Genomic DNA, 25,584 nt, shown 5'->3' with positions numbered 1-25,584 from the left:
ATTTCTCTGATATCTGATTTGTTATTTTATTGTGTGTCTAAGTCGTTCTTTTCCGTTCTTTTTCTCTAAGTCAAAAGAACCCTTAGAAATATTTTCATATCGCATTATTATTTCTGATATTTTATCTATGATATTTTCTTTCTTAAGTTAAGAAAATACTTAATACATTTGTTTCTTTCATTTTCTATTTTATGCTAAGTTGTTTCTTCCGTAAGTCAAGAAACACTTAGCAATATTTTCACATCTTTTCTATATTTGATTTTTCTTATTTTCTATTATAAGTCGTTTCTTCCGTAAGTCAAGAAACACTTATAAATATTTGTGCATTTATTTTACTATATTTGATTCTCTTGTTTATTTTCTGTTCTAAGTTGTTTCTTCCGTAAGTCAAGAAACACTTAGACATATTTCTATAATCTGTTTCATTTTTGCATTTCTCGTTTTATATTTTGAGTATTTTATTTTTCCACTCTAAGTCGTTTCTTCCGTAAGTCAAGAAACACTTAGAAATATTTCCATATTTTACTCTCACATTTACATATTTCATTTATCTATATTTCTGTCCTAAGTTGTTTCTTCCGTAAGTCAAGAAACACTTAGAAACATTTTTTTTTTCTTTGCATTATATTTTTACACCATTTAATTTAATTGTTTACTAAGTTATTCCTTCCGTAAGTCAAGGAATACTTAGATCATTTTTACCTATCTGTTTTCCATTTTTGCTCTGTTACTTTGTAACTGTTCCTTGGAACCGTTACCTATAACAGATATTTGTCACTGGAACTGTTATTTATAACAGCGGTAGTATTTAACCTTTCTACCAGCTACAAACCAAAGATGGTGAATACCCGATCCAATTCCGGGAATAGGAAGAAGCCCGAAGAGCCGGCGATGGGTCCTACAGGCCCAAATGCCCCCTCTCGGCAACATGGCGCCCAACAAACAAAACCCGAACTCACGACCCCAGGACCGTCTTCAAGCCAGCCTTCTACAGCTGACTTCATCTCTGCCCTAATGCAAGCGATGACGGCCCTATCCACTACTCAAGGCACTACACCCCAGATGCCTCAACCTGAGCCACCGAAGCCCAAGATCACATATATGAAGCCCCCTCAATTCTCAGGCCGGGACACTGAAAACCCTCTCAACTTCCTAACCAAAGCTGAGAATTTCCTAACCAAATATGACGTAGACGAGGACAACTGGATAGACTATCTCATCGACAACTCACTCCACGGCGATGCGAAGAAATGGGCCCAGAAGTTTACACACACAGACCTGCCGTACGACACATTCCGAGACCGTCTCCTAAGGAAATATAACGACCCTGCCGTGATTTCAGCCTTGACGTCAAAACTTCATGGAGAGCATCAACGGAAGGATGAACCCACGGAGGACTTTATCAACGGTAAATCAGCCTTATTTAGACGTCTCGCACCATACACCCCTGAGGACCAGAGGTGTATCACCATCGTAAACCAACTAAGACCCGACATCGCGATCTGCCTACGAGTGAACATTCCAAAGACCGAGGAGGACCTCCTAACAATAGCCCAAGGAATGGAAGCTGATACCCGCCGGAACACCGTCGCTAACAAACCCCAACATCAATCCCAGCAACAATCCCGACAGCGACAGCACTACCGTCCCCCACGTCAAAACAACACACCACGCCACCCTGAAGCGATCGAGGAATGGAGGAACCCCAACAGACAGTCCAGGATGCCACCGATGAGCCAACCACCACCTCCACTACCTCAGAACCAGGGAAACGCCAACAGGGGCGCCAACTAAACCCTGTTGTGAAGATGGTGCCCCAACTGAACCCGATTCAGACACGACCCTCGACGACAGGCCTCCCCCAACTCCATGGAAGGATCAACGGACAACGTGTGAAGATCTTAGTCGACACCGGTGCATCTGGGAACTTCATTCACCAGAGATTGATCCAGAGACGGGACCTGCAACGAGGATCAGGCTTGGTTCAGCTGGCGTGCACGGGCAGCACGTCCCGCACCCTAGGGACTGCTGAAGTCAAGATTAACATCGAGACTCTGGATTCAACCGTCAACTGCGTGGTTATGGAGGACTTGAACCACGACGTTGTGTTGGGGATGCCTTGGTTGGAACAGGAAGAGGCCAATGTAGACATACCACGTAAATGTCTACACGTCGGTACCACCTGCAGAACCACCATTTACTGGAAGAACCCAGCAAAAAGGCAATCCAGGACGCAGCGGCTGGAACCCCATCAAGCTCCATCCTTCGCTTTGCAACAAGTTGAAAAGTTGATTCAAGAGTACGATGACGTTTTCGACGACCGTCTACGTCAGCCGACCACCAAGGCCACCGAAATGAAAATCGAAGTGACCGACGCCACGCCTATCAACGTTAAGCCCTATAAATATTCTACGGGGAAGAAGCAGATAATGGCCAAGGAGGTGAGAGAGATGCTAGCCGCAGGAGTCATCCGCCCCAGCAAATCTCCTTACAATAGCCCGGTGGTTATTGTAACCAAGAAGGATGGCACCCCCCGTTTCTGCGTAGACTATAGGAAGCTTAACAACGTGACCATCGACGAAGCCTCCAGCATGCCACCAATCCACGACTCCATCAAAGAGATTGGCACGGCTCAGATCTTCACCACCTTAGATCTGAAGAGTGGATTTTGGCAAGTCCCACTGCACAAGGACTCCAGCCCGAAGACAGCGTTCAGCCTGCCTGACGGGTCCTCATACGAATTTACGGTGATGCCCTTCGGCCTCAAGAACGGACCAGCTGTGTTCCAGAAGCTCGTGACTTCAGTCTTCGCAGGATACATCGATGTTTTCATCAAGGTATACATGGATGATATTATCATCTATTCAGAAGACTGGACCCAACACCAGAACCACCTCCGCCTGGTTCTAGAGAGACTTCGGACACACGGACTATGGGCATCCCTAAAAAAGTGTAAATTCGCAGCAGACGAACTGGAGTACCTAGGACACAAAATCACCTCTGCCAACACCCAACCTCTGGAGAAGCATGTGGAGAAAATCAAAGGCTTCGACACTCCACGGACGATGAAGCAACTGCGAAGCTTCATCGGGACAGCCAACTGGTTAAGGGATTTCATCCCTCGATTTTCGGACATCATAACACCCTTGACGGACCTCACCAAGGGTAATAAGAGACGGATGCACTGGAACGACGCCGCAGAAGCCGCCTTCCAACGTCTCAAGATCGAAATCGAGGGAGATCTCCTACTCCACCGACCAGACGCGTCCAAACCCTTCTGCCTCCAGACGGATGCCTCCGATGTCGGCATGGGCGCAGTCCTGTTCCAAGGAATCCAAGACGACAAGAGAGTCATCGCATATGCCTCCACGAAGTTAAAACCAGCAGAAACCCGTTACCATATTAACGAGAAAGAGTGCCTCGCATTAGTTTGGGCACTCAAGAGGTACAAGCACTTCCTCCAGGATCAGCACTTCACGCTGTACACCGACAGTCAGGCTCTCCTGTGGCTCCATCGGTTCAAGGAAGACAAGGCCAAACTATCCCGATGGGCCTTGCTACTTCAGGAGTTCAACTTCACCGTGATACATATCCCAGGGAAGGAGAACGAACTCCCTGACCACTTGTCCAGGAACCCAACCACGGAGAGAGAAGAAGAAGCTGACCAAGACGAGGAAGTGGTGCGACTTAGCTGGCCTACAACGGACGTGGAGGAAGACGAGTCCTTTCCTCTACTATGTATGATGGAGGACGTCGACGAGGATGAAGACACCAACCCCATCCTAGATGATCTGGTTGACCTACCACTCCAGGATAAAATCCGGAGAAGCCACCAGACACACCACGGTATGCAGCGGTTTCGGAGACGCTACCTAGAGATCTCCGGACGTGGACCACGGAACGAAGTCGAAGAAAACCTTCTCCGTGAATTCACACTAGTCGATAACGCCGCTTACTACAACGCTGGACCAGACCACAGGACGCTGATAGTACCCCCATCCCTCCGGAAGGACGTGATGAAGGTCTATCACGACTCAGAGGAGGCCAACCACCCAGGACAAGACGAGACCATCCGGGCCATTAAAAATATCTATTACTGGCCCACATTATCAAAGGATGTTCGCGCCTACGTCAAGTCCTGCCTGACCTGCTTGAGGACCAAAGCTGCTCCACGACAACCAGCAGCTCCTGTGATGCCCAGGGAACCCGCCAACCCCTGGGAGAGAGTGTCCTTCGACATTTTGGGACCATATCCACCAGCCAGAGGAACACGCAACCGCTACATCCTCTTGGCGACAGATTGCTTGAGCAACTGGGTGGAATATCGATGCGTCCAATCTACAAAAAGCCGGGACATCATCCAGTTCCTCCAGGAGGAAATCTGCGGCCGCTGGGGGAAACCTACCACCCTCATCACGGACAACGCAGCCCAATTTCGGACAGATGCATGGGAGAGATTCTTGAGACGGCACAACATCAAAGCCGAATTTAGCCCTATCTTCCACCAGAGGGCCAACCCGGTTGAACGCCGAGCTCAGGAGCTCAAAAAGGGACTCCGCGCCCGATGCAAAACTGCAAATGATCCGAAATGGGAATCCTACCTGGCTGACATCATGTTCAGCCTAAGGACACGGAGGAACGAGGCCACCCAGGAAACACCCGCTGAACTTCTGCTAGGCTATCTGCCACGGCGCGCAGAAGAAACACAGCGTGAGCATCGTCTGGCAAACACCGCAGCCAGACGAGACGAAAGGGTTGCCAGAGCGGTTCAAAAGGCCACTGTATATGCGAGGAACATGTTTCCTGACAACCCTAACGCTCCACCCGCCAGGAGATTCATCGAAGGAGAGCAGGTCATGGTGAGGAACCACGTCCGAGGGAACTTCGGACCGACATGGACGGGACCACACACGATCCTGAAGGTGCTAGGCGATCATACCTATGAGATACACCGCGACCGGGACGTGAATAGGACCATCCATGTAGATGACATCCGCGCTGCTCCTCCACCTAGGGACGAACCTCCAGAGCAGGATTAAGGTTTATTACGACACGTGTAGATATCAAGGTGAACTGAGTAACCTTATATCTTCACGACGTCGTAAGACCTTCCTCAGGGTGAATTAAGTAGCCCTGCCAGAACAGCTGAGGATAACGGGGCCCTGTTACGAAACGTTACAGACACCAGGGTGAATCGAGTAACTCTACGTGTTCTGAAACGTCGTAAGGCCCCAGCCGGGTGAATTAAGTAGCCTGGCCGAAACACCTGGACCACCTGGACCACCGGGACCACCTGGGCCATCTGGATATTATAATAGTTAATTGTAACATATCTTAGTCGCTAGCGTAAGTTTGAATTGTATTTCTTTGTATTTCTTTGTATTGTATTTCTTTTTTTTAGGTTAAGGACTTTTTGTATTATTGTATTGTTTGATTTTTTTTTATTAATAAATTTTTTTAGCACCGTTAGGTCTTTCAGAGGAGGGGGGATGTCCTCGACGCATCAAGGAATTTGGATATCGGTTAAAATACTTGGGAATTCCAAGGTTGGCCAAATCCAAATTTCTAATTGATTCGATGCAGGGAAATTCCACTTTCGCTTCGTAAAACAAAGGATTTGTTTTACATAAAAGCAGGTAGATTTTCTCTCATCGGTCAGTCGAGTTTGCCTCTTCTACTGTAGACCTAGTCGGTGCTATTATTGTTCCTACTAAGTTATTGTTTTATTTCTGATTTTTTTTTTATATACCATTTTATTTTAGCATTATTGTATATTCAGACCTTTTCAGGTTAGAATAATACATTGATCTATATTTGTTCATGTACTGATTGTTTGATATTTTATTTGATTATTTTGATTGTTTATTTTTCTTGTATTTTGTGTCTAAGTTGTTCTTCCGTAAGTTAAGAACACTTAGAAATATTTATCTTGCTTTTTCTATTTTATATATTTGATTTTGTACTTTGTATCTAAGTAGTTCTTTTCGGTAAGTCAAAGAGCTCTTAGAAGTATTTCTCTGATATCTGATTTGTTATTTTATTGTGTGTCTAAGTCGTTCTTTTCCGTTCTTTTTCTCTAAGTCAAAAGAACCCTTAGAAATATTTTCATATCGCATTATTATTTCTGATATTTTATCTATGATATTTTCTTTCTTAAGTTAAGAAAATACTTAATACATTTGTTTCTTTCATTTTCTATTTTATGCTAAGTTGTTTCTTCCGTAAGTCAAGAAACACTTAGCAATATTTTCACATCTTTTCTATATTTGATTTTTCTTATTTTCTATTATAAGTCGTTTCTTCCGTAAGTCAAGAAACACTTATAAATATTTGTGCATTTATTTTACTATATTTGATTCTCTTGTTTATTTTCTGTTCTAAGTTGTTTCTTCCGTAAGTCAAGAAACACTTAGACATATTTCTATAATCTGTTTCATTTTTGCATTTCTCGTTTTATATTTTGAGTATTTTATTTTTCCACTCTAAGTCGTTTCTTCCGTAAGTCAAGAAACACTTAGAAATATTTCCATATTTTACTCTCACATTTACATATTTCATTTATCTATATTTCTGTCCTAAGTTGTTTCTTCCGTAAGTCAAGAAACACTTAGAAACATTTTTTTTTTCTTTGCATTATATTTTTACACCATTTAATTTAATTGTTTACTAAGTTATTCCTTCCGTAAGTCAAGGAATACTTAGATCATTTTTACCTATCTGTTTTCCATTTTTGCTCTGTTACTTTGTAACTGTTCCTTGGAACCGTTACCTATAACAGATATTTGTCACTGGAACTGTTATTTATAACAGCGGTAGTATTTAACCTTTCTACCAGCTACAAACCAAAGATGGTGAATACCCGATCCAATTCCGGGAATAGGAAGAAGCCCGAAGAGCCGGCGATGGGTCCTACAGGCCCAAATGCCCCCTCTCGGCAACAGTTTGACGTCAGTCGCTCGGACCTAAGCCAAGAAGCAGGAAAATAGACTGTGATACTATGGTCAACCTTACAGTTGCGAGTCTCACCGTCTACTCTTTTCGTTGACGTCAGGCGATTTGCAAATTTATACCGAAAAGATAATTTTACATTAAGGAAATATGCTCTGATTTTATTTTGGGTATTAGGTACATTATTTTTGTATGTGACTAGTTGCTGTTAGAGGTGAATTGAAATATCGGATACTGCTACTTTGTCACCACTTCGACACCACAGCAGTTGCTAACTATTGTCAAATCTAAAGTTAAAAAATTTGTACTAAATAATGCTACAAATTTATATGACATGCTATAATGCAAGCACAATTCAAACTAATTTTTTTAAAAATAGGCTTGTACATAGCCTGTAAGCAATAAAAATAAAAAAAGAGGGCCCAAATTTATCATTCCTTACTGAACACTTTTGTTCAATCAGTGAAATCAGGTTCAAGAACTTAAGATGCACTATTATTGTTATTAAAAGGGTTTTTTTATATTGTTTAAGGAGATGTACCACTTTACTTTATCTATGCTTCTATATCTTGTCACTATTTTCTGTTCTCAAAAGTTCCTACAATTTCTGGGTTTCAGTTAGGTATTGGTTTTTCCTTTTTGCAGATGTTTATTCTTTACTGCGGTATGAATAAAAAATTTTCTCCTAATTTTTAAAACAGTTTTTTTTCTCCAGCAATCTAGTATTCCGTACCTGACTAAAGTGTCTTAGTATCGATACATAAGATTAAGAATCAAGCAGAATGTAAAATTGTGGCTATATAATTCACGTTATGTCAGCAAGAGATATATAAAACAAAGAGAATAATAAAATGAAGGCCAAGGCATCTTTAAACATTAATAGGTAATGGGAAATTGTCAAAATTGTCAATTACTAGGAGTAATATTGAAGAATGCTTATTGATCACATCGGTTGTAATATAGAAAAGTGGAAAACGTAGAAAGAAATTTAAAAAAATCTGATAGTGAAAAACAAAATGAATCGAAGCTCATTACGAACTACGGAGTATCACAAATTTGGTTATCGTTTTAGAAGGACTGAGCACAAAAAAACTGAAACAACTAAAACAAAAAACGGAACAAAGGAGGCAAATTCTTAAAGAAATAAAACTAGAATCGGTAATATATTTCCTATATATATATGTATATATATATATATATATATATATATATATATATATATATATATATATATATATATTATATACATATATATGCATCTCAAATTTTAAAGAAATTGGAATATACAGGCATCTGTTTCTTTAGATTAAGAATATGTACCTAATGTAGGTAAAGTGCGTCATCAAACAATGAAAATTTTAAAAGTGTATAAAAACATGTGCAAACAAACTGGACAATGAAAGGTCGTTTGTGTTTCCCTAATATTCGGTTACCAAGAACTATTTGCATATTTCGTTATTTAACTTAGATTTAGAAAGTAAGGATTTGTATAATAAAAAAATGAACTTCGGTTTTTCCAGGTAATGTAAATTGTGTAAAAATTAAAGCTATCTATTCAAAAACCAATAAAGGGTCGTTAGGGTTTTGTTGACAAAGGAATTTGATAGTGGATTCTAAAAAAAGACAGTATGGTGAGTCCACTAAAGTGTGACGAGAAAAAGAAAGGAGATGGTAAGATATTTTTGTTTTGTGTGATTTGATTGGTTCAAGACAGGGATTAGAGAAATAAGATTAAAAAGAAGTTAGTTTGGTTTTTTTGGCAAAGGAAAAATGATGAGTCTAAGAACTGCAAGAAAAGGCTGTTTCCTGTGATAAGAAAAAAAGATGTGGACGTGGCGAGATGAAGTGGTGAATCGTGAAAGAAAGTTTGTGAAGTTGTTTGTGGCAGCAGAAAGCCATGGCAGTGTAAGAAGAGATCTTCAAATCCACAATTTGTAAGTTTTTCTTTTAATATAAGAATTATTTGAGGCAACGCCGCATATGTTTTGGTACAAGAGTAAACGAGATCAGGAGGTGTGGATAAACAGCATAAGGAGAATCAACATAAAGTTTAGTTTATTTTATTGAAAACAAAAGATAGGCCCAGAGATTCGGAGCGAAGCTTTGTTTTTGGATATAGAATTAAATAGAGGCCGTTTTTTTATACAAATTTATAGGACCGGGGAGAACATGGGGATCATATAATATGCTGTTATTTATAGTGATAATTATATGATATGACCTTGTTTTTTTTTAAATGTATTTTTTATACAGCTGGTATATTTAATAATTCCTATATATATATATATATATATATATATATATATATATATATATATATATATATGTATATATATATATATGTATATATATATATAATATATATATATATATATATATATATATATATATATATATTATATATATAATTATATAATATAATAAAAAAACTGAAACCTCAACACAAACTAGACATCCAATTATTGAAAAAGGACACTACATAATAGAACGATAGTACGAGTAGTACACAAAAAATTTAATAAAACTTTGAAAATACTGAACAACATAGAATCACCAAATCCGATGACGTAAATGTCCTGTAAATACTATGAAAGAGCAGATAAACAACTTTATCCAAAGTACTTAAAAGCGGCATCCAGAAAGAACAACTAACAGGAATAGATAACAGAATAGATTTTACAATTATTGGACAATCAAACAGAGTCCAAAGGAAAATATGACAAGGACGGAGAATACAAGAGATTAAATTGAATAATTCGAAAAAAACAATAAGCGATGACAGACTGAAAGAATGTTGGATATAGCAAAACTATATCAAAATACTTTTTACCGGTTCACGAGAAGAACCAAAAAGATTAGAAAACATGGAAAGCAACAACAATGGATCAGACATTCCAAAAACCAAAATTGTAAATACTATCAAACAACTTAAAACAAATAATAGCCTAGGTCTAGATAGAATATATCCAGAAAGAAGAAAACATCACAATATTTATCCCAAATCTAAAGCCAAACATCCATCACTGCATTGAGTTCCGTGTGATAAGCCTTATGAGTCATGCAGTCAAAGTCTTATTAAATATAACCGAATCTATAAAAAGTTCAAAACAATCATCGATGATGATTTATTTGGATTTAAAGCTGGTATGTTAACGAGAGAAGACCTGTTTAGTTTACTAGTTAAGATACAAAATTGCTACGACCAACAGAAAGACATATTTATATGCTTCATAGACTTTTAAAAATCATTTTTAATAACATAAGATACGATTCACTATTAGAACGTTTGCAGGAAGTCGGTTAAGATGAGAAGGATGGGAATCTGCTAAACCACTTATAGTGAAATTAAAGGTTCCACATTCGCAAAATTACAGATTAGAAAAGGAATTAGACAGAAATCTGATTTAATATTCTGGCTGTTTAATTTTAGTTTCAAGAGGCACTGGAGGATTCCAAGAACGAAGTCATGGTTAACAGCTTATGAACGCAACAGTATCAGACACGCTGTTGATTCCTGATTCCGACTTCGGTTTACAACGACTTATTGACAGGACCAACTCCTTTTGTGAGCATTTCGGTATGAAAATAAACAATAATAAAACCAAAATAATGTCAATCCAAAAAAATCAACATTTACCTCAACCTTGCAGATTAGACGGGCACCTCTTAGAACAGGTCAATAAATTTAAGTACCTGGAATATTAGATCGTTGGCAGTCTAAATCCTGATATAGAAATAAGATCTAGAATAGAACAGGCATGGAAATCTTTTCAAAAAAACCAAAATACACCTGTGTGTTTCTTGAACAAAACTCGAAGCTCGACTACGTTTGTCAAAATGTTACGTTTAGTTATTTCTTCTCTATGCAGTTAAAACGTGATCCCTTCAAACATCACCGTTTAACACAGAAAAACATTATACCTAGACCACATACTGAAAAATAAGTAATTATTAATAGTATTAATTACCAATATGCTTAACTTATAGTAAGCGAAAAGATTAAAGGAAAGAGGGGAATAGGAAGGACAATACTATTGTGCCCAAGAAACATTCGACAATGGACAGGGCTAAACTTTGAAAAGCTAATGACAGGTAGGTGTTTTTGCTGTTTAGCTGAAGAATTTAAAAAGAAAAATTAAAAAAAAAAGGAAAGATAAATCTGAGACTGAAAAACAAAAGAAATCAAAATGTCGAACTGGAAAGCTTCACAAACTTTGGGGATTTTCTAAAACTAATGTTCGTGTAAACTAAACGATAGAACGGTTAGGACTAAAATCAACCTTAAAAAAAGTTAAATGGCAAAAATAACATATAATTATATATTATTAATGAAGGCATGAAATAGACGAAACCATTTATAATCTATAATAGTTTTCAATAGCTTGTTGCTGGTGGTCACTAGGTGACCAACTGGCTTGGTCACCTAGAAAGAATGCCAGATAATCGAGCTGTAAAAGAAGTTCAGAAATGGAAGCCCCAAGGAAACAGAACAAGGGGAAGGCCCCGTAAAAGATGGATAGACGACGTAGAGAGGGATCTTAAAACCATGAACGAAGGAACGAGTGGCGAAGGAAAGTATCCGACAGTGCAGAATGGAAGAACATTGTTAAGCAGGCCAAGACTCACAAAGGATTGTAGCGCCATTAGAAAAAGAAGAAGTTTTTAATAGACAAATAGTAGAATTTGTAAACATAACCATAAAATATGTCAAATAACTGTCAGAGTATATACATATTTCAAAGTTTTCAAAAATAATAATGTTTTAGTGATTTTCCTTCTGGTTGTTACTTTTGATTGTGTGTGAAGAAATAATAATAGTCCAAAAAAAAGAACAAGTCCATAAAAATGACGTAAAGTATTTTACACGTTAGTAAATTAAACAATTGTAAGAATCATAAAAGCTAATTATTTAATTTAATTTAAATAAAAACTCAAAATTGACTGGTCAGTGGTAGCTTTTTTAAGTATCTAGAAGTGTATTCGGAAAGTGTATTTCTTCGGTGTATGACGAAGAATAAAATTTAAAAGCGACCAAAATCTGCAATTTGTCGGTATTTACTAATAATATAAATTATTATAGTCCAAGATCCCAGAGCGATCAGACATAACTTATTTTCACACAGATGAAACCATAGAGTCTCAGTAGCGTCTCGCGTGCTTTGAATACCTGCGTATTTATGAAACTTGCTGAGTGACACCTGGGCAGTTACCAGGTGAGAAAGGTAACTAAAAGTAAGAGCTATTTAACTTAAATTTACATAACTGATTTTTATACATATTTTGTAGAATATTATTTTGAAAATACTGTAATAAGTGTCAGACACTTGTCATGGACCAGTACTTTTGTCAGACGCTTTAAAGCTCCACTAAAATTAAATGAACTTTACTTACTTTTATATATCTGATTTTTAAATATGTTATTAATGGAACTATAATAAAGTTATATTTAATCAGTCAGACAAATTAAAATGACCAAACATCCCTCAAACACAAAAATTAGTTAACCAGAAGTATGAGCGCGAGAGTGCTGTGCGCATGAGCCTCAGAGTAAAAAATTCAAATACATTAAGAATACTTACTGTTTTCGATCCGATTAAATATTTTTGCATCTCTATTGAACTCTAGCATTAAGATAAATATTAAAATAAATTAATGTATTAAATATATTTGGGATAATTAATTAAATCGGAGCAATTTGGTTTCATAAGAAATTATATTACTTTTTATTGTTCTGAAGCTATTTTCTTGTGGCATTTTAATAACGTCAATAAACGTACTTTAACCTTTAATTGTGGCTTATTCCCATTTAAATAGTAATTATATTTACTTTATTGTAAAAGGATACTAGTTAGCATAATTAAAAAAAATAATTTTTGTAAAAAATCTTCAACTGGAATTGATTGAAACAAACATTTTTCATATTTTAATCATCATATTCATTGTCGCAATTATTACAATTTTCATCATTCAACCAATCATGATGCTGCTCATTCGAGTCATCATCTTCATCATTATCAGTTATGTTGTTGCTGACTGGTTCTTTTGCAAAAAATAGTTCAAAGAATTAAAAAGCAGAAAATCACAAACATAATAAATTCTAAACCTGAAATCAAAGTATAATACCTGAAGTTTGAAGGAATTCACTAACGTTAAAATTTTTTAAATTTTTGCGATCGAATTCTTCGTTAATATTAGATACGCTGTAATTATTTAAAAACAATTGAAGCCGGGCAGCATTAATGTTGCACGTATCAGTAAAACTATAAATTTCGCAGATAAATTTTTGGATTATTTTCAAAATATCTTTTTGGGTGCGCTCTTCGGTAAACAACTCTGATTCTCCAAACTGCATGAAAGCTCGCTGATATTCATGTTTCTTCATTAATATATTGAATGGTCTTTGTTTACCCGTTTTAAAAAAGGCAAGACTAAAGTCACATCCAGTTAGAGCGTGAAACCCTGGCAAACTTCTACATAAAGATGGTCCCAAGTACTCGTAAACCTTTGTCAAATTAATGTATCCCTGGTTATTTCTGGTGCCTGCGTTTAACCATACATTCGAAACATCATTTTTTTATTTATGCATATGTCCAACATAATTATCACAATGTCAGTATCAGAACATCTAATAACAAAATTTGCTTCAACGTCTATATTATAAATATGAAAAACAATTTTAGTGTCAGCTTCTTCATGTTCAGGACACGATAAATTGTCATCAACATTCGATAAAACTGTATTATTATCAACGATGTAAGAATGACATTGTTTAGAATTAATTAATATGCGTTTATTCTTAATAAATGGCACCATTTCATCAGATGTCCAGTGTTGAATAAAGAAATCAACGAGAGCCTGTTTGAAATTGATATTTTTGAGTTCTTGCAAAAAATCTGACGGTCTAACTTGATCGGAACCAGAAATATTGAAATCTATTGAAATCTGTTGATCAAAAATAACATAGAGTGAAACATATTGTGAGTTAAAGAAGGAGAACCGAGTTATAGACCTCTCACTTACTCTGAAATGCAAGCACAGCACTCTCGCGCTCATACTTCTGGTTAACTAATTTTTGTGTTTGAGGGATGTTTGGTCATTTTAATTTGTCTGACTGATTAAATATAACTTTATTAAAGTTCCATTAATAACATATAAAAATCAGACATGTAAAAGTAAGTAAAGTTCATTTAAATTTAGTGGAGCTTTAAAGCGTCTGACAAAAGTACTGGTCCATGACAAGTGTCTGACACTTATTACAGTATTTTCAAAATAATATTCTACAGAATATGTATAAAAATCAGTTGTGTAAATTTAAGTTAAATAGCGCTTATTTTTAGTTACCTTTCTCACCTGGTAACTGCCCAGGTGTCACTCAGCAAGTTTCATAAATACGCAGGTATTCAAAGCACGCGAGCCGCTACTGAGACTCTAAGGTTTCATCTGTGTGAAAATAAGTTATGTCTGATCGCTCTGGGATCTTACTCTATTATATTAAACCATATTCGAGCTCATTAAGTCAAAACTCATTCCACTTTCCGAGACAGAAAAAAGTAATTATTTTTCCTTTGTTCAATGGATTAAAACTTTTAGATTATTTTAAACAACTGGAATCATTTGTTACTCTTAAAAATATAATTAGTTTTATAAATAATTTTCATCGACCGCGTGTGCGGGTACTTATACATATCTTTCTAATGTCAGTTTTACTCTTCCACATGGCATTTCCTACGATAATCGTCGGAAAAAGTAGGAATAAAACTAATATCTTCCATAACTTTCCTCAGAATTGGCGTAACAGATCCCCAATTCAGTCACATCCTGAACTTCAGACGACAAATTTATTTATTTCCATTAGAAAGTTCACAATAACCTGCTTCCAAAAAAGTTACTTACAATGATTTGACCCATCATATTATGCTTATTATAAATGCAAACACTCTGGTCATAAAACACCGCAATTTGTTATTAACACATCTTTCATTACATCTTCCCAATCAATACAGTCAACTCTAATTAACCAAATAATTTATCATTTACTTTGCAGTAAAGCACATATATATGTTCCTACTTCATTAAAAAAAAATCATCAAAAACAGAGTTACAAAGTTAACACGTAATAATCCAAAACTTGCTGAAACTGATCACTGCTTTAGAAAATACATGTTTCCCAGGTTTAAAATGTAACCTAGTCCAAATTGTTTGGAATAATTAGTATAAAAGTTCAACATTAGAAACGAAATTCATACAACCAAACGAAAAATTAATCAAGTCAAAAAGTTCAGTCAAGACAAAAGGTAATCGAAAAAATTTACCCCAATAAACAATCCAATACATGTAGTCATAATCATAAATGTATAATTAATAGCCAACAATTAATAGTAAAGACTTACTAGTAAATTGTTACTGCAGTAATGACGTCTTTATTTCACTTATATCACTTATTGGTCTAAGCCTATGTTCTATGAAGATTCGGGATATGATATCTAGCTGGCAAGTTTCGGATGCCTTATTCTCATCGGATCATAGATATATATGCATTGAAATAAAATCAAGCAAACTGGAACCGATACTATCATAGGTCTTCATCCACTAGAACATTATATTTCGGCGGCAACCTTTATAACCATCTTGAGATCTAAAGTAAACAATCCTTGGAGGCCGAATTGTGTTTTGAACAGTCACACAAATGGTACTGGGACTATATTTAAGAAATCTATTTTCCAGATGAACTCAGATATGATAAAACCAGATTTTTACTGAGAAGATTAACTCAATTATAACTCGTGGAAAACCTTAAGTCCCAAACAATAATGAGAACTTAATATGGTCGGATCCATGACTACACTTCTTACTAGATCATGAGTCTGGACAAATGTGTAATTATAACAAATCAACCTAACCAGCCAAACAGCCTACGAAAATATACAACTATGTGCAAGTTTTTGCTCTGGTGCCCGGCATCGATGAAATAATAGATATAGACCCCAAAGCAAAAAGTACCAAAATTTATGCAGATAGCCAAGCGTCTATTGTGACCGTAAAGAAGCCACTCACTAAATAAAAACTGGCGAGAAACTGCAAAAATCTCCTAAAAAAACTGACAAAAAATACTAAAGTGTAAATCTTAAATATGTTGTCTATGTAAGTCAATTTTAATTCAGGTAAAGTTAAATAAAAATAAGACTTATTTATAATAAATTTTTTCTACCACCAATGGCCGGTATCGCATACCATAATTTTTCTATGCATCCTTAGCTACCGTTGACCTGAGGATACATAGGTTACATAAATGAGGATTTGTTATTATGTCAGTTATTTATCTTTATACCCTTTATATATTACTTTTTATGTTAAATCTTGATTAAATAATAAATTTGCTTTTAGTTAATCATTTTGTTATTTTAGATTATCTGAAGCAACCTTAATGTATGGACAGTGAAATCAAGAATGTTTGAAGAATGCTTCGGAAACGGACCATTCATTTTTAGAATCAACGAAAATGGTTCCGGACCTATGCTTTTAACACAGGTAAATTTAAAATAGTAGTGGTAATATTTATAATGATCTGTTTTGTCATTATATTATGCGTCTGTTAAATAATGTGAGTTCTTTTTTAAAACAGAAAAAATTTTTGTTTGGAAAGAGTCCTTCCTGATATCGACCAAAAATTAGACACATATTATTGCCGACATAGTCCTGGTTGACTAATAAATGGCTCGTGTTAATTTTTGGTGCATTTATATCGGTCTTTTTTATTTAGATAATTTTTAAGCGATATTAAAGTAAAGGTCTCAACCTGATTCTGAGAATAATATTTTAGGTTAGCAACTTGATTTTCCATTTTCTCTCCTACATCCATTAGTCTATCAGCTATTAGTACAATATCATCTGCAAACCTTAGATGGCTAAGCTTTTCTCCGTTTATGTTTATGTCCTTGTCGGTCAGTTTTGCCCTTTTACATATATATTCCAAAAGCGTAGTGAACAGTTTGAGGCCAAAGAACTTTTAAATCAGCTCTACCTTTCCTCGCTAGAAGGGGGATTAAAAATAAATATATCTAAAACCCAGATGATGACAAATCTTGTAGTCAGCGAAGATATATGCGTAGGAACAAGATCCATAGACCAGGTAATGGCCTATAAATACCTAAGTTATGAGATTCGCATAGGAAAAGATAACCAAACCGTTGAGCTTCTCCGTCGTATAAGACTGACTTGGGCAGCCTTCGGCAAGCTGAACCATATTTTCAAATCGTCTGATATACCAATATGCCTTAAAAGAAAAACGTTTAATCAGTGTGTTTTGCCAGTGTTAACTTACGGTGCCGAAACGTTGACCATGACAAGCAGAACAGTTCAAAAGATCCGTGTGTGTCAAAGGGCGATGGAGCGTGCTATGTTGGGCGTTTCACTACGAGACAAGATCCCAAATCGCCAGCTACGACAAAGAACAGGAGTGGCTGATGCAGTAGAGAAAGTAGCAACACTAAAATGGAACTGGGCAGGTCACGTGGCTCGAATGACAGACAATAGATGGACAAAGCGGATACTGGAATGGAGACCAAGAGATGATGCCTACCGAAGTAGAGGTCGTCCACCAACACGTTGGACTGACGATCTAAAACGTTGTCATAGGAATTGGATGCAAGAGGCACAAGATCGAAATAGATGGAAAATTATGAGGGAGATCTATGTCCAACAGTGGATAAGTGAAGATTGAATGATGATGATCCATTAGTCTTCTTTTTTCTAAATACCACGATATTGTTCATTTTACTATAATGTGAGGATCATGTTTATATGTGTCCGTAAAAAATGTACTTTCTTTTTATAAAAGATTTTTTATCCAAGATTTGGAGCGCTGTTTTGATCCTTCGTTATTAGATAAGTTGTTCTGTGAATAAGGAACGATGCCATTTCCTACTGCGATATAAGAATATCATAAATTCTGGAAATATTAAAAATATCATAAAAATAATTAATATTAATAAACACACCACAACTATTTTAGCCAAAAGTTGTGAACTTGGTCTGGTCCAGGAAATTTCCAGTTATAAAGCTCTTTGATGTTATTAGAGACTTATTGAGTAGTGAAAGATCCTTGTAAAATAGGGTTGCGGTATTAACAAATTGTATCTCTTAACTATACATCATTGATTATACAGCATTCATGTTAAGATTAGCTGGAGTTGAATGTTGATTTACCTAAAACTCACGAATTTCTCTCTAGTTCAAGTTATGATTTAATTATATTTTCTACAGCAGAATTTTATTTTGGATAGAACATCTTCTCTGGTTGATCCAAAAATGGTGAAAAATTTTTATTGTGGTATTTCCGGTTGATTTTGTATCTCCTTAGGCGACCTGAATATACGGAGAGTTTGTTTTCTGATTTCATGCAATGTGAAACTATACGATTTTCTGAATCATGTTACAAGTGTCTTGCACTGCTCAGCATTATTTTCTTAGCTTGTTTTAAATAAGTTTTTACTTTTTGCTCCTCAAATATATTCCCTAATTTGTCCAATATCTCTAAGCAGTAATTAAGTATTTCTTGGCTATCGTTTTTCCAAGGCTGATGTTCTTTTATTATTCCGTCTGATATGAAATCGATTGTCGTATTCTGATCGTATTAAATCAGTATTCGAGAATATTCCAATCTATGAGCTTTAACGACATAATGAAAAACTTGCACATTTTTTTTTATTACATAATAATGTTCAATTTTTTTAAATAAGATTTCTAAAATTTCACGCCTCAAAAACTCATACTCAAACGATCGAAAAAGCACGTGAACACTTGTTACGCCATATAGTGATATTCTGTAATGACAGGTCTCCTGTCTAGTATAAAAGTATAAGCCATTTTAATTATACTGGTATTTGATACGAAGAGATAGGATTGAATTGTGTGTGTGTGTTTATTATGGAAAATAAAAGTAAATACTACAAGTGTTGTTTAGTACCATTGTGTAAAAGTACAATCATTAAAATCTCCAATAAACTAGTTATTATATTACTAGTCGATAAGAAACGGCATTTGAAGTGATTATGTGTATGCCAAAAGGACATTAGAGACATTTTAGTTCATTTCCAAGCTCTTCATGTATGTGGAGACCATTTTAATGTAAGTATTTAATATCTGTTGTCTATGTGAAATAAATCAAAAGTAGTTTGAACAAAAAAAATTGAACTTTTGGTATATGTACATTGTATAATGTAGTTGCTATCTACTAGTTGCTATCATCAAGTCCTCGTAGACACTTTGTCTCAGGACCAGCAACTTCATGTAGAGTCGTACGTTGCCATGTTATCAAATCCACTGGTAACTTCATCATCTTAATTTATAAGATCAAATAATGTAAACTTAATTTTAACCTACAACTTTTAACGGATTTTTACCCAGATATTAAGTGGCTTAAAACATGTATACCTAGACACTGATGATGGAATATGGATTCCGAAAACGTTTTGTCTTTATGAAATAGCCCGATTGGGTATTTTAATTATATACCTTTTATAAAGGATTTTAATAAATTTTTTATATAGTTTTTTGTTACAGAGGTCCATACTACTCAAAACAACTGTCGTTTGCCTGGCCAGTTTAGTGTCGCAAATAGGGTACTTTTTTTGCTTATTTTCCTGGTCTAAACTTCTTTTCTTTGATATATATTTTAAATTATGTTTTGTTGTGATTTATAGTATTTTTTCGAATTTAAAATTTTATGCAAGTTCCTATTGGTTGGAACTTCACTGTTTACAATGTCTAACAACGCACTTAGTTTCTTACAGGAGTTTATGGTAAAGGTGGTTTTCTAAGTATTAAACTCTTGTAGTGCACGTAATTTTTAGCTTATCAGGGCATCATGTAACACGAACTTAATGTTTGTTTGTAATATTGTCAGGTTGTTTCTTTATGGTAAGCTCAGAAATTTACTTAGATCTTTTATAAATAATTAATTTACAACTACCTATTGGTTGCGCACTTTCCGTGTGTCTTTCCTTCTCATGCTACTCTTTTCAGATACTTTAACTTGTTTGTACTACCTGCAACATTTGACATTAATATATTGTCGATAACTGATTGTCTATTGACTAAACCTAATCACTTTGTAGTGGCAGCGCATTAACCGTTTTGTCAATACCCAAGTACCTGATACGGGAGTCTATACCCGTGCTACCCAGGTACCCGGCATTGTTTCTTCGCTTGTACATTCCGAAAATAATAGAGAATTGGGAGTTTTCTTTGTTTGCTATCAGTGTTTATTTAACTGTGCTTACAAGTTGTTAATATTTTTGTGACTATATGCGTGTTTTATGTTGTAATTACTTGTAATAATGGCAAGAAGAGAAGTGAGTGCTAGCGAATTTAGAAGGTAAGTTATTACTGTTTATTTTTACAATGTTTTATACATAGATCATTCAATTTTAGAATGACGTATGAAAAGCAACAGAAGTACTGGCAACAATTTATAGACGATATAGATGAGGAAGTAGACAAAAATATCGAAAACCAGGAATCAGATGAGAACTATGTTTCGCAAAGCAAACCGGATGGAGATGAAGCTTCTGGCGTAGAGGACGTTTTTACTGATATCAATAATAAGATTAAAATCGATACCGACGGCGACGATAGTAGTGATGAAGATTTTGACGATTTTCAAGAAAGTTCTTCCCAAAGTGATGTTTTGGTTGCGCAAGATAAAACGATTTGGCAACGAAAACCGTTTAATGCAAGTCGAACACTGAAACATAACCTTTTGCGCGACAAAACGGGCCCAGTACGTTCTACTAAAACTCTTTCGATTAGAGATACATTCAAATGTGTTTTCAGTGACGTAATGTGTGACATAATTATACGCGAAACCAATCGAAAAGCTAATAGCGTTTGTGAAAAGTATAATGTTGAAAACCCCGACAAACCTCGAAAGGTTTGGAAGTCACTCACAACAGAAGAATTTGATGCATACTTAGGTATTCTTATTACAGCAGAAGTACGGCATTCAAATTCAGAGCACTCGAAAGATTTATGGAAAACAGACTCTCATCCTTTGTACCGAGCAAGTATGGGCATAAATCGCTTTTGGAGCATCAGCAGATTCTTACGGTTTGACAATGACAAAACACGTGCAGAACGTTTGCAAAATGATAAAGCTGCAGCTATTACAGATATATTCCATCTTCTCAATGATAATTTACGTCGTAACTATGTACCGTCGGATTCTCTTACTGTGGATGAACAGTTATTTCCTTTTAGAGGTAGGACACGTTTCACGCAATATATGCCAGCAAAACCTGCCAAGTATGGCATCAAGGTTTGGTGGGTTTGTGACGCCAATAATTCGTATCCACTTACTGGACAAATTTATACTGGAAAAAATTCGACTGGACGTGAAACTATAGTGTATTTTTATGTATGAGAGAGTAATAAAACAATAAATTATGTATGCAAATCCTTAAACTGTTGATACGGGTGACTCAATGAAAAACAGATATTTGTCAACAAGTTTACAGAAGTATATAGGAAAACAATTTTAAATTGAGTATGACCACCAGGTATAAAGGTTGGAGCAGAATAGAATACAATAGTTGTGAGGGTTACTAATCCCTAAATAAGGTTGCCAGTGTCGGAGTGATGGAGGTTAACAGGTACTAATGAATTTGCAAGAAATGTAAGATGTTTATTTTATTGGTTATATATAACCAATAAAAGTTTAATAAGTACCTACCTATTTGCAAAATATTCTTTAGATAAAATAAAACGTTTTATTTTATCTATTTGCAAAATAAAGTTTAATTCTTTGCCTATTTGCAAAATAAAGTTTAATTCTTTAGATAAAATAAAACGTTTTATTTTATCTGAAATGAGTGCATTCCACGAAGTAAGGGTTTCAACAATCAAACATTTAATTCTTTAATTCCAGGAATCTACGACAGTAATTGACTAGATAATTACCTTCTAAACTTATTCCACAGAAAATGTGATAGTGGGTTTTTCCATTTTGTATATAGGAAGGTCCAAGTGGCGTATTCAAAATTCTTAACAGTTCACTAAAAGTAGGTACTTCAGTTGCAAGGTGCAGTTTATTGTGTATACTAGTGTTATGGAAAATTTGGAAGTGCCGTGTAAACGCCGAAAAATTGGTCCTCTAACAGTTAATGAAAAAACATTAATATTTAATTGTTTTAAATCATTTACAGACAAACGTTTATGTGAAAGTGTTGATGAGACCGTTGAGTTAGTTAGCAGTACACTTGGTGTTGGGAAATCTACGATTTACAGAGTTATTAAAGAAGAGAAATGTGGTAGTTTTCAAATGCCACGTAATGCTCCAGGGAAACCAAAATTTCAAATAGAATATCATTTTAAAGAAGGACTTCGACGGAAAGTGCATGAATTCTTCTTTAGACAAGAATTTCCAACAATGGATAAAGTTCTTGTCTTAGTTCGAGATGATAAGGATTACCCAGAAATGAGTCGAAGTACGTTATGGAAACTTTTAAAAGAAATAGGCTTCCGCTGGAAAAAGAATCCCAGAAAGTCTATTTTATTAGAAAGAAGCGATATTGTCATATGGAGAAGACATTTTTTAAGAACCATAAAGGAAATGAGAAACCAAAAAAGAAAAATATTTTATCTTGATGAAACATAGATCAACGAGGGTCATACACCAAATAAATTTTGGCAGGATGAAACTGTTACAAGTCAAAGGCACGCTTTTGTAAATAACTTATCTACTGGTTTAAACCCACCATCAGGAAAGGGACGCAGGCTGATAATAGTACACATTGGCAGTACAGACGGTTTTGTTGAAGGTGGTTTATTAACTTTTGAATCAACTCGTACCGGTGACTACCATGAAGACATGAACGCTGATGTCTTTCAAGAATGGTTCGAACAAATGATAGATCTTCTTCCTAAGAACTGTGTAATAGTAATGGATAATGCAAGTTATCACTCCAGACTTATAGAAGGACTGCCCACAACCAAGTGGTTAAAAAAAGACTTGCAGAATTGGCTGAGTTCAAAAAATATTACGTACCATCCCGGATCTATAAGAAAGGAACTTTATTCGTTGTGTGCCCATCCTAAAGAAAAATTTAAAAAATACGAAATTGATGAAATTGCCAAAAATTGTGGAATGACAGTAATATTAATATTTTTATTCATCTATTTAACATACCTTAGACGGTTTTAAAAACTCTTTTTCTCTTTTGTAATTTTTAAAAATTAAAAAAAAATGTGAATTTTTTAAAACCCTTTTTAATGTAGGCCAGTCAGTTCTAATATAGTGTGTGATAAAAGAGGTCACTTTTGTTTACATACACATAACACTTTATAACACTGAAATAATTCATTTATTTTTTACAATTATTCAAAGTAATTTTTCAATTAATCTTGAGCACGCCAATGGAGTGGTCGGAGCTACCAGTTAAAATTATGCTAATTACTCTCTCGTTCATAAAAATAAACTATAATCAAAGTGAACGCGTAGTAAAAGATTTGTGTTACCGATACAAAAATTCTGGACGAAACATAACAATGGATAATTTTTTCACAACTCTTCCACTAGCCTGTCTCCTGTTGTCTTGGAATTTATCATTAGTTGGTACTTTGATAAGAAACAAACCATATATTCCACAAGAAATGCTGTCTTCGCCAGAGCGTGAGCCTGATTCGTCATTACACGGATTCGGTGCAGATCGTGTTACTATTTGTTCATATGTACCAAAAAAGAAAAAAAGCGTTATCTTGCTGTCAACAATGCATGACAACGATAATGTAAGTGGCCCAAAAAATAAACCTGAAATAATTCAGTTCTATAATACAACTAAAGGAGGCGTAGACAACATGGATAAAATGGTTTCTCATTATTCCACTAAACGCAGAACTTTGCGTTGGCCAGTAGCCTTCTTTTACAATATCCTAGACGTAGCTTGCCTAGCAACCTATATAATTTATACAGAGAATAATCCACAGAGTTCTACTGAAACCAGTAAGCGTAGAATTTTTCTACCAGACTTAGGGAAACAACTAGTGATGCCTGTAATTTCTGCTAGATCTAAAGTACCAAATGTATACCGAAATTTTTCATCAAGGTCAGGAATTGAGTGTATGTTAGGAAAACCTCTACCTACAGATTCAAGTAATACTGCAGAGTCATTACCACTTCGAGATTCCACTGGACGCCTCAAAATTGTTGGAAACTGTTACATTTGTATGTCTTTAGCGAAAAAGCGGCTAAGAAAGACACGAAAATCATGTAATGTTTGTAATAGTCCACTATGTAACGAACACTCAGTAAATATAAGTAAGTATGGACAATGTGTTTAAAATGTAACTTTTATTTACGTTTCCATATGACTTTTATTATAAAAAAACTAGACAGAGCTTCATAATTTACTAAACATTAGTGTTACCCGGGTGCCACGGGTGTGGACGTAATGGTGTAAAAACTTTGACAGGTAATTTTAATATATTATATGCACTTTTTTCTTTGGTTTTTATTATAAATCTCTTCGTTCTAAATAATTTTAGGAATAACTAGAAGCTCGAATAAAAATATTTATACTATCGTCAATGATTCAGATAAAACAATTACCAAGGATACCCAGGTACCTGGGTATAGAACAAAGGTTAAATTGATATAGCGCATTTCGTGCACTAATGTCTAGAGCCTGACCCACTACTCTGAGCTGCGTAATGTGGGTTGCCTATTAGGAATTTGAATCGGGAAAATTACTGACTTACGCATGCATGACGTCCGACATCGGATAATCATTTTTTACTCAAATAGATGTTATAATAATTATTTCTCTTCATTAGAACAGGCAATTTTAGTTTTATCATATAATGATTTAATGACTCCCTTTTTAACATTTATGTTGGGATTTGATTTATAATTTAGATATATGTTCATATACGCAACAAAAAATATTAAAAGTCAGAGCTTTTCGGGGAACTAACCATCATTTAATAAATAATTTTTATATAACTGTGCTGAATAATGTATTTCGAAACGGAGAAATTATTCATTTATTGATATTATAAAGAAAAGGTCTCTAAAACGTTTTTAAGCAAGCCAAAAAAATCACATTACAAGCCATGAATGAATCAAATATGTAGCACGTTTTTTGTAGATGTATTATTCAAAAACAAACTGAAGTTATTACTATAAACAGGGATCTGTATAGCTGGGGCTATGCTTAACTTAAATAAAACAACGATTAGATAGAAAAAAAATCACAAATTTCATTAAAATTATCTTTATTTTTTAAATGTTAATATAACTTGGTACATTAATTTGTATAATATGTAATATTTTCTAAGTAAGTTTTTATATAAATAAATAGTCTATTATATAAATGTACCATTAGATGAAAATTTGAAAACAATTTAGGACCAAATTACAAAATGATAGATTAACAACTAGAACCAAATTAAATGTGTCAGCTATAACGGAACTGTTGACATTAGGTATCTACTGACAACACTTATTTTCATCTAAACAATGATTTCTATAAACAAAATTTTTAGGCTGTGCTTTAAATCCATTATTAGCTAATATATTGACGGAAGATTTCAAAACAAATATTCCTAATCAAAATTTAAAGCCCACAATACGTTGGAAATATG

At 35.1% G+C, this 25,584-nt stretch overlaps 1 protein-coding gene across 9 annotated transcripts in view; it reads left to right on the top strand.

Annotated features, from left to right (window-relative positions):
- Positions 1–25,584, top strand: part of LOC140452248 (probable tubulin polyglutamylase TTLL2) — a 184,041-nt gene that overhangs the window by 77,709 nt on the left and 80,748 nt on the right. For 6 of the 9 annotated variants that reach the window (XM_072546393.1, XM_072546387.1, XM_072546412.1 and 3 more), the window contains exon 2: positions 16,354–16,476. In XM_072546393.1, the coding sequence (XP_072402494.1) occupies positions 16,396–16,476 (81 nt within the window). In that variant the 5' untranslated portion in view covers positions 16,354–16,395. Of the gene's footprint in view, positions 1–11,683; positions 11,834–16,353; positions 16,477–25,584 lie in introns of those variants that run through there. The other 3 variants (XM_072546400.1, XM_072546423.1, XM_072546419.1) reach the window with 3 other exon arrangements.

The sequence above is a fragment of the Diabrotica undecimpunctata genome, chromosome 1 (genome assembly GCF_040954645.1).
Source record: "Diabrotica undecimpunctata isolate CICGRU chromosome 1, icDiaUnde3, whole genome shotgun sequence".
Classification (NCBI taxonomy): domain Eukaryota; kingdom Metazoa; phylum Arthropoda; class Insecta; order Coleoptera; family Chrysomelidae; genus Diabrotica; species Diabrotica undecimpunctata.
Note: the sequence above shows the minus strand (reverse complement) of the source record. Positions and strands in the feature narration are given on the sequence as shown.